The sequence below is a fragment of the Diachasmimorpha longicaudata genome, chromosome 1, assembly GCF_034640455.1.
Source record: "Diachasmimorpha longicaudata isolate KC_UGA_2023 chromosome 1, iyDiaLong2, whole genome shotgun sequence".
NCBI classification, from domain to species: domain Eukaryota; kingdom Metazoa; phylum Arthropoda; class Insecta; order Hymenoptera; family Braconidae; genus Diachasmimorpha; species Diachasmimorpha longicaudata.
In genome coordinates this window covers 7,272,962-7,283,837 of record NC_087225.1, presented here as the reverse complement: position 1 = coordinate 7,283,837, position 10,876 = coordinate 7,272,962, and the positions used below count along the sequence as shown (strand labels likewise).

At 40.4% G+C, this 10,876-nt stretch overlaps 2 protein-coding genes across 3 annotated transcripts in view; one reads left to right on the top strand and one right to left on the bottom strand.

Moving 5' to 3' along the window:
• Sema5c (Semaphorin 5c) overlaps window positions 1–10,876 on the bottom strand; it is a 65,796-nt gene extending 54,920 nt beyond the window's left edge. The window contains exon 1 of one of the 2 annotated variants that reach the window (XM_064125240.1): window positions 10,369–10,876. The gene's annotated coding sequence lies outside the window, so the exon portion shown is untranslated. The remainder of the gene's footprint in view (window positions 1–10,368) is intronic. The other variant, XM_064125258.1, reaches the window with a different exon arrangement.
• On the top strand, window positions 680–5,313 carry LOC135164658 (mucin-2-like). The gene is made up of 4 exons (XM_064125227.1): window positions 680–961; window positions 1,043–1,204; window positions 1,290–1,463; window positions 1,541–5,313. The coding sequence occupies exons 1-4, from the start codon at window positions 911–913 to the stop codon at window positions 4,979–4,981; spliced, it is 3,828 nt and encodes a 1,275-aa protein (XP_063981297.1). The 5' UTR covers window positions 680–910; the 3' UTR covers window positions 4,982–5,313.

The window sequence follows — 10,876 nt, the reverse complement described above, 5'->3', positions numbered from 1 at the left end:
AAACTGCATTTTACCTTTCCTGAAGCTAAACATTTAATAAAATATTTTTTAAAAAATACTCGAAGTTTTATTTGTCACTCACTTCCCCGATTGTTGACTTTGATAAGACCTAGGCATTTACAATCAATGTTGGATAACGAAGTTGTGAAATAACAAGAAGAATGTGTCATGCATTGTGTAACTGTTTAATTAGAGACATTTTGGTAACCTAAATTGTTCACTATCTATATTTTGTTACCAATTATTAGAGAAATTCATTGACAGCTAAACTATTGAATGAAATATTTCCGTTGTTTGCAATTGTACCGTGTCCAGCTCATCGTTAGACCAGCGAATATTAACGATTCAAAATGTTAATCAACTCATGAATGAAATGCAGAAATCAAACATTGGAAACACGTGTAGAGAGCCAAAATTTTCAAGCTGCTTGGATGTACTGGAAGTCTTATCATTGTCAAACGAAATTGCCCCAATTTCACCAACACGGAGTGTGCTGTGATCAACTTATCACTCCAGTGGATAAACTATTGTCCAACCGGAAATAGTGCACCGATTTGTGACAACTCATTTTAAACGGAATAACATGTTATCTACGTTGATAGCTTTGAGCAAATTCCTAGAAATATGATGTACTGCACGCTGAAGGAGTTAGTAGCAGGCAAATACGAGAAAAAATAATTTTCCATAGTTGACAGTGGCGGGTAAAAATTGTCTCAATTTCTCAATATTGATTTTTCACTTTTTGTGTAATCAAATTTCTAGAGATATTTCGTTAGTTGTTCCCATGTGCGGTATAATTATCAAAGTTTGTGCATCAAAATGAGAGCAAAGAGAGGGGAGGGGAGGGATTGTGACAATTCTCATATAAAAATACCCGGAAATCGTGATAGGTATCATTATCAACTCCAAAATGAAAGCCGACGCATTTCTCATTGTCTTCGCCGTCATTGGTATCAGTCTCGTAAGTATTGTATTTTTTAAACTTCTTGACCACTAGTTACGATTTTATTTGCTCTGCTTGACTAATTTATTTCGATTCAAGGTCCAGGCACAATCGGTACAGAATCTCATCAACGATGTTCACAACCTCCTCAATGACTACAAGCTCGATTTGATAAATACTCAGCGGACGCTCATAAATAATTATAAGAACCAAAGAAAAAAAGCAGTTGACTACGCCAGCGCTAGTGTTCAACAACTGGCAGTGAGTTGAATGGAATGGACTAGTGATGTTTATATACCGAGTGGTTCATGATGAATTTTCAATTGTGCGATTCTTTTTCTTTAAGCCGCTCGTTGTGGAGGGTCGGGGGAATGGAAAGGAAATAGAAAAATGTGTCAACCCATTGAATTCAAATACCAAGGCAGCTCTCAAAGAAGACCTGGATCTAATGAGGTCTTGCTTCAATCAAAATGTACCAGACTATGCGAATATCACTAGAAAGCTTGGTGATCTGCTGAAGGTGTGTAAACTATTTAAGTGGAAAAGAAAATATGAGTATGAATAAATAATGATAACGTTATTATTTTCTATTCACAGGAAGAGAACAAATTCCGCACCAGTCTGTTAGAAATTGAAAAGGGATGTAAGAACAAGAGGTTTCCAGGGTTATGTAGTAGTTCGCGTGAGGACACACTAAGAACTTATATTAGAGCATGGAAAAACCATGGAGAAAGACTGAAAAGAATTGAGAAGGCGGATAGTATTGATGCAACTAAGAAAATTGAGCGATGCAATACTGCAATATTTCTCAAATTGCAGAAACAATTGAGCTCTCTTAACAGAAACACTCGACGATGTATCGTTGCTCTACCTGTTGGAACGAGAACTACTGAAAAACCAACGACTTCGGTAGCATCGACAACGTCTACAGAATCTCCTTCCACTACAGCAACAACTTCATCAAATACCAATGATACTTCTGTAACGACCGCAGCATCTACTACCGCTGTTACCCCTGTAACGAATGAATCTACAACATCTACATCCACATCTACTACCGTTACGACCACTGTAACGACAGCCATACCCATGACTGCTGTTCCTACAACTACTGTTGTATCCGTTACTACTGATGCCCTTGTAACAACAGCTGCGCCCACTCCTAGTGCTAACCCCGTTACCACTGCTGCAACTATTACTACTGTTGACCCTTTAACAACAATGGAACCTAATGCCCCTGCTGATCCTGTAACGATCGCCGCATCTAGTACCACTGCTGATGCTGCAACAACTGTTGCACCTACAACCGTTACACCAACTATCACAACCACCACTACTCCTGTACCAACCGTGGCACTTACAACCACTGCAGAACCTGCAACAACCGCTACATCTACTACCACGACCGAGAGCATAACGACTGTTGCAGCCTCCACCACAGCCGACGCTGTAACGACCGTTGCATCTACTACCATTACTGACCCTGTAACAGCCGGTGCCTCTACCGCTACTGCTGATGCTGAAACAACCGAGGAACCTGCCATCGTTGACGCCACAACAACAGTTGCACCTACTTCCACTGCTGACCCCATAAGAACCGTTGCACCAACGAACACAACTACTACTCCCCCGGTAACGACTGTGAGCCTTGCTACCTCTTCTGAATCAGTACCAACCGTTACATCTACTACCATGACGGAGACGACAACGACTGCTGCCTCTACCATTACTGCTGACCCTGTAACAACCGAGGAAACTACCATCATCGTTGACGCTGCACCAACTGATCCACCTACCCCGCCTGCTGATCCCATAATAAACATTGGATCATCTACCACAACTACTACTCCCCCGGTAACGACTGTGAGCCTTGCTCCCCCTTCTGAATCAGTAACAACCGTTACATCCACTACCACGGCTGACGCCATAACGACTGCTGCCTCTACCATCACTGCTGACCCTGTAACAACCGAGGAAGCCACCATCATCGTTGACCCTGCAACAACTGTTCCACCTACTCCCGCTGTTGACCCCATAATAACCGTTGCACCATCCACCACAACTACTGCTGCTACTGTAACGACCGCAGCACTTACTACCTCTGCTGAACCAATAACAGACGCTACATCTACCACGGCTGAAGATATAACGACTGTTACATCCCCTACTACTGCCAATTCTGCGGCACCTACCAACATGATTGATCCTGTAACGACCATTGCATCTACTACCATTGCCGACGCTGCAACAACAGTTGCAGATACTAACACCGCACTCCCTGTTGCGACCACTACCTCCACCACCGCTGCCGATCCTGTAACAACCGAGGAACCTACCATTGTTGACGCTCCAGCAACAGTATCAGATATTACTACTACTGATGCAGCAGCAACTGTTCCGCCGGCTCCTATTGCTGATCCCATAACAACCGTTGTACCATCTACAACTACTACTGATGAACCAGTAACAACCGGCACATCGACTACCACAGCAGACGCGATAACAACTGCATCCACTACCACTGCCGATTCTGAAACCACTGTTGTATCTACTAGCATTCCTGATTCTTCAACAACCGCCGCACCAACAACCATTTCTGAAGCTGCAACAACCGTTACGATTACCAACGCAGCTGACCGTGTAACATCAATTGCATCTACCACCATTGCTGACTCTGTAACAACTGAGGAATCTGCCACAGCTGACGCGGTAGCGACCGAGGCATCTCCTACCAGTAGCGATGCTGCAACGACAGTGACAGCTACTACTCCTGCTGACTCTGTAACGATAGTAACATCCAGTACCGAATCTAGTGACCCTGTTACAACCGACGCATCTGTCAGTCCTGACGTAGACACGGCCGATAGTTCTACTACCACTGCTGACGTTATAACGATCAATACATCTACCACGACTACTGCCCCTGACGTGGCAATGACTGATACACCTACTACCCCTGCTGATCTTATATCTACAGTTGCATCGGGCATAAATGCTGATCCTGTAACAACCCAGACCCCTATCGTCGCTGCTGATATTACATCACCTGCTACCACTGATGACGCTGTAATGACCGAAGAATCTACCACCACCTCTGAGTCTGTAATCGCCGAGGTACCTATTAGTACTGATACTCCATCGACGGAAACATCTACCACCACTACTAGCCCTGCAACAACCAAGACACCTATCCCTACTGACACTGCAGCAAATGATGCACCTACTACTACTGTTGATGTTGCAACAACAGTTGCGGCTATTAACCCCAGTGACTCCATAACGACCGTTACTTCCACCATCGCTGAGTCTACAACAGCCGAAGAAGATATCACCACTGATAATGCATCGACTGAAACACCTACCACCAGTACTAGCCCTGCAACGACCAAGACATCTACCTCTATTGACACTGCAGCAAATGATACACCTACTAGTACTGCTGATGCTGCAACAACAGTTGTCGCTATTAACCCCGGTGACTCCGTAACGACCGTTACTTCCACCATCGCTGAGTCTACAACAGCCGAAGAAGATATCACCACTGATACTGCATCGACTGAAACACCTACCACCAGTACTAGCCCTGCAACAACCAAGACATCTACCTCTGCTGACACTGCAGCAAATGATACACCTAGTACCACTGCTGAGGCTGCAACAACAGTTGCGGCTAATAACCCCGCTGAGTCTCTAACAACCGTAGCCTCCATCACTGCTGTTGACCCTGAGGCAACCGAGGAACCTACTACTGCTGATGGGGCAACAATTCCAGCTACTAATACTACTGACAGTGTAACAACCGTCGCGCCTCCAAACACTGCTGATACTAGAATACCCCTCACATCTACTAGCACAGCTGACCATGCAGAAACTGCCGAATCTACCACCACTGCTGACGCTATAACGATGATCACGTCTACTACCACTAGTGATCCGATAGTGGACGCTGCAACTCCCAGCACTATTGACACCACAACGACTTCTGCATCGATCACGACGGATCTTCCTACAACAATAGTCGAAGAAGTGTCGGTGTAAATTGATTAAAATCCCAGTTCAATTAAGGAAAAATCGTCTCCCGAGCATCGAATCTGTCATTGCCTTCTCCAGAGTGAAGGTGACTTCATGTCGGCTAATTGGGGACTTCAATTTCAAAGAGGAATGTGCATCTTGTGAAAAACATCGTCAGCAGATGAAGGACTATCCCATTGAATATGAACGTTCATTTTTTGCATAAAAAGTCTGTCTACATTTCTCCTGCGTCGTAAAAGCAAAAGTGAAATAATGAATGGTAAACTGCACGAACGTTACACTGTAATAATAGAGAAAAGTAGCCTCATCTAATGTCATGATTTAATTAAATTTTTTAATCACCATTTTTAAACGAGTGTTTTTTTTCCAACCTTCTTTCTCATAAATGTGTATGCCCTTTACTAATATAAACATCAACTCATATCCCATAGCGATCATCCCTTTCTACACGGTATAATGGAAAGATGCAGAAGTGGAAAAAAAAACAAGAAAATTCCGCTGCTTCCACCCTAATTTTGGTCATCCTTTTTTTTTTTCTCAACTAAAATGGTGTCGAACGCGTGCGCAAACTCCAGATGCGTGCCACGTGTTAGTAGTTTTATTGTTTCTTCCATGTGTCCTCTCGTTTTCCTTTTTCTTTTCTTAGGGTTTGACCTTCGAAAAATTTTAAGCTGTGGAGCGTGGGTGCCCCCTGTAGAACTGGTTCCACCTCTTATAAGACCATATATGTATATACAACGAGAAAGTTCCACATGTACATGAAAAGAAGGCAAAGATGAAAAAAGAGAAATGAAAGAGACAAATGGACCGTAAAAAAGATGAAGAGAAAGAAAATAAAATGAGGGGGACTTTGGTTCAAGTGAGGTGTGTTACTTCAATCTCGATGATAAGCGGCAATCGTGCATGATAAAAAGGAAGGAGGTGCAAGAGTATTCGTGAAAAAAAATAAAATCTGTAAAAATCAAGACCAGTCAGATGGCAGGAAATATATACGTCCTTTGCATGATGTGGACCTGATGTCTCTTGAGGGCTTTACGAGCACAAAAAAAAACGTCCGCAGAGGATGAAAAAAAAAATTGACTACTCCTTTTTTTAAACGTAAACTTAATCTCTACTCACATTTGACGGGAAAGAGTTTCGGGGGATTTCTTTTATGTCTTGATAAAATTGAGGATAAAGTGGGCGGGGAGAGGATAATTGCACGAGAGAGAATGCGAGAAAGACGGCAATTCACCGTTTTACAGACAAAAAAACGGCTAATTGTTTAATTTTTCTCATTAAAAGAATTCGAGAGAATTATTATTTCGAAAAGTGTGTAAAAAAAAACATTCCATTCACCTTGTCACGATTTTGAAAACAATGTAATGTGTGCACGATCACACAGTTCGAAGATTCCCGTGGAGATTTTGACAACCGCAGGGGACACTTTCAGTTACATTATACCTTCACAGCTTCAGTCGACCCAAAAACGTGATTTTTCGAAGGCGGAAGCCGTCACATTCCTCTTAAGATTAAAAGACAGAATATTGTCGGGACCACACGGACAAGAAGAATTGGCGCTGCATGAGTATCGATGAAAAATCATGTATTTTATCGTGAAATCATTGAGAATGGATCGAAGTTGAATGCTGAAACGTGACAGCACATAAATGGCTCCCATCCAATCATTCACGAACATTTTCTCAACTGCTTTATGAAAATTGCAGATACCTCGTAGGATAGAGAATAGCGAAATTTTTACCTCAATGCATTTCAATAGCCTCAAATAAATTACCCAGATTTTCCAAAACTAAATACATTTTTTCCCCCGATTGAAACGGGCTAAACATCTCCCTTCTGTCTACTTCACATAATTTGTGGGCGAAGTGAGTGAACTGCATTTGAGCATGAAATAGCCGAGATGGTTTTTTTTTTTTGTAAACGGACACTCACATCGGGGAATATCGAAACTGTGGGGATGAACAACAATGGCAATCAGCGGGAGCACTTTTGAATGAGAAAAAATGAGAATGAGGGAGGAAGGGAGACTGGCCTTGCCTGCTGGGCCCCTATTTATTCTCACCATGTGTCCCATTGGCGTAGCCCTCTTCTTCCCCCTCCCAACCCCCTTCACGGTCAATAATTGGATTTCGATCGAGAACTATCGGATTATCAGTGTGAAGCCTTGTTTATGGCAAAACTGATATTTCCGGGATATTATAGAGTCGTCTAATTTCCGGGCAGCCTAAAATGTGCAATTTCCTCATGTTTCATATCCGAGCAAAAATTAAAGAATCCGAATAAAAATTTCATCACAATTTTCGTTCAAAAACAAAAAATTTCTTCGAAACCATTTTTCAATAAGAATTTGGGGACATCATGGATGGTATTGACCTTTCAAAAAATCCTTAATTAGATTCTGTTAGCAAATGCAATCTGTTATAAAATTATTTATGGGGAAGAATTTTTTTTTTAACGTGGCATTATAAAATTTAATTTACTGAGAAGTCTTTAAATCAAGGAATTCTGTCATTAATTTCCAGGGAGATGATACTACATCTTGGAAATTTTATTTCATCTCTCAAGTTCAAGGTCTTTCTAATTACTGTTGAGATGTGTTTAAAATTACAAATTCATTGTTCGGTTGATTGAAGTTTACTATCTATACCTCATGTCGTAGAAAGCAAGCAATGACATAAGTCATATAACAGAAACAGAGAGACAAAAAGGCATAAGCAGGGGATTGCCGTAAGTAACTTAAGCATAATTACACGCACTAAAACACAATAAAGCAAAGCGCACGAAGATGTCGATACCAGTTACATAAAAAAAAACAATGAAAATGTTTATCATTGGACTTCTCAAGGGAAAATAGAACCCCTTTGTCTATTTGACCGTTTAAAATATTTTTTTTCTACTTTTATTATTATTATTATCTCGGAAACTATTCAGTCAACCTCATCATTACAGTGTTGAATCAATGAAATTGCTTCATAAATAAAAAATAATAATTGCAGAAGAAAAAACGATCCGATAAATTTATGCAAAAAACATATGAATTCCATTTCACTTGAATAAAAGAAAGTTAACTTGAGAAGAAAAAGTCCAACGGCAAAGCCAACACCAAAAAAAATGAAGAACCCTAGATATTACGATAGAATTTATAAAAATTGACTAGAAATATTGCACAATCGCTAAAAATAACCAATTACGTTGGAATCATAATCATTTTTACCCGATTTTTTTTATCGATAACATTCACTCTCAATCTGTCGTATCAATTTACAACTGATATTGATCAAACACCCACACCCCCTGAACACTCCAATACCAATTAACGTTATACAGTCGAATTTATTATTATTCAAATCATCAAACAGCTACAAGATCACTTGGGCCTTGAATAGAGACAACGAAAGACAACAAACAAGCATTCGTAGCGTCTATCCTAGAATCGTGATCGAGTTCTCCTCTTCGTTCACTTCCTTCCCTCCCCTTTTTATTCAGTATATGCACGAGCATCACGGACGAAGAGCCGAATGCGGCTCAGAGCGTCCAACACGCCACGATAAATAATTCATGTCTCAATGGTGTGTACCAAACAGAGGGAGAGAAGAGTCCATGAGCAACAGACTGGTGACTTCTGATGGACTCCGATATTGGGCAGAAAAATGCTCTACCAGAGTTTATCAGGTATCATTCAGAAAGAAAATTACACTGTTAACAAATTTTCACTGATATTTCTGGGGAAAAAATAGAAAAATTGGACCATCGACATTTCCTTCGAAATTTCAAGGAATTTAGTCATTGAAAATTCATAATTTGATAGAAAAATTCCTGGGAATTATCTGTTCAAGAGTACTTATCCTCCAAAAAATTTAAGAAATGTCAAATTTCACGCGAGATCCGATGAACCTCTCCCCTTTATTCCAATTGCAACGTTTTTTGTCGTGAAATTGCCTCACAATGTATTCACAATGTAGAATAAAGTCACGAACAAAAGAAGGAGCAGAATAAACAGTTTAACAATCCGTCCAAGACGAATTATTGTTTTTAATCCGTTAGCACGGATGAAAACGAAAATGAATGTAAATTTCGGCATGAATATTTTCAATGAGACCGTCCCACAATGGAATTTGTTTTCTAAAAAATGTGGGTCAATTGATTCTGTCATGTCGAAATCATTTTCTAAAGACAAATTACTAGAAAAATGGGGAAAGTCGCTGTGACTCAATAGAGAACGTTTCAACGAACAAAATGACCCTAATGGCATTGAAATTGGATGACAACTGCCTCGTAAATTCACTTCAAGCTCAAATTTCCCCTTGTTTCACTGCCACAATAAATGTTCATTAGCTTTCAGAGAACTTAAAGATTTTTAAATCTCATGAATGTATACATATTCTCGTCTGCTGTGTTGTTTTTATGGAATTCAAATAATAACTGAACTAAATTGTCAAATGGGGTAGTAAATTGAAAGTGAAGCAATATGTCAAATTCCAAGGACTAGCTACTTCATGTCACGAATTTGAATTCATTTAATCATCCTGCACCTCAACACACATGAAAAATCCATGCAACTTCAATATTGGCACATGAAAGTTCAATTTTTTCATTCGAAAATAAATGATAGTTCCTGATAATAAAATTGTATCATGCAGTGATAAAACTAGATCAGTAAACATATCTCCAACTTTGTTTTTCGATGAATATCTTTCACGTAAATATCTTTTTGTACGGAAAAATAAATTCTACAAAAAACCCCATTTTACCCCTTCACAACAGATTGCATTCCGATGAAATGAATATTCGAATCGAAATCGATGCGTCCTACGGCTAATTGCCCTCTCCCTTTCAATTTCGCATGTAGAAATACGTAAGACGATAATCACGACACTCGATACAGAAGTCGTAACAACTGGGTATATTACATCGACATATCCGCTCTCATTGACTAAGTTGAAAAATGGCCGAGTACACGACCTTCCCACTTCCGTCAGGTTGACATCGATAACATTTCTAAAGAATTAGAGCGGATGGTTTAACTCGTTTAAACCAATCAGGCAATTTTCTTAATTCATGATTTACGGCCACAATCAGGGGGGGAACAAATACTGAATTGAAGATGAATGAAAGTGGAATGTGCTCTCCGATTATTTGATTCACAATTGTGAAATTCGGAGCGAATCAATTCGGGTCAATGAATTGATTCCAACGTGTGGAAGGATTTATTGATGACAATTTTTACTCAACTCAAGATCCAACGTAACAATCATCATCCAACTCTCCTTTCATTCTTCACTTCTAACAGTGATTAATTCCTTCCACACAACGATAAATCCCGAGAATTACCTCATCCATGTAATTGATTATAAAGACTAAGAAACGCTTGAAGAAAAAATATTTTAACTCACCAGTGATGACTTAAGACTCGCCTTCGGCCACATTCACGTTAGAAGAAACTGAAAAACACATGATCCAGCGTGCGAAGTTCCTCGAATCGATGATCCACGATTGTAAACACAACTCAAAGCTCGACAGTTTTTCCCTACCACATCGGCGCAGTCGCAGGGTCGTTTACAAGGTCAGGCACCTCACAATAATCACTGCACCCCAGCAGTGCGCCGGGAACAACAAATGCCGCGTGGGTGAACAAAGCTCATAACACTATCACTGATAAGTTTAATTAATCGTCATTATTCTCTTCCTGAAATCACTCCTGTTGCATCACTCAGCCATGTTTGTCTCACAAATTGTTTGTTTATGTATTCAATTGACACGATATCTACGCCGTGATGCTGAGCAGCGATTATCACTAGGTTAGGGTAGCCCAGCTTGGTACAGACTGAACACAAAACCGTTCGTGAAGTATCTCGAGAGCCGAGAGGCAGTTGTGCTCGAGCCTCCTTCCGCCACTCGGTA

What these genes read in the sequence shown, in the direction of transcription:
- LOC135164658 (XM_064125227.1), top strand. Translation starts at nt 911, where the DNA reads ATGAAAGCCGACGCATTTCTCATTGTCTTCGCCGTCATTGGTATCAGT. An exon ending in CTAGTGTTCAACAACTGGCA is followed by an intron (nt 1,205 to 1,289) that starts GTGAGTTGAATG and finishes TTTTTCTTTAAG; the next exon opens with CCGCTCGTTGTGGAGGGTCG. An exon ending in AGCTTGGTGATCTGCTGAAG is followed by an intron (nt 1,464 to 1,540) that starts GTGTGTAAACTA and finishes TTCTATTCACAG; the next exon opens with GAAGAGAACAAATTCCGCAC.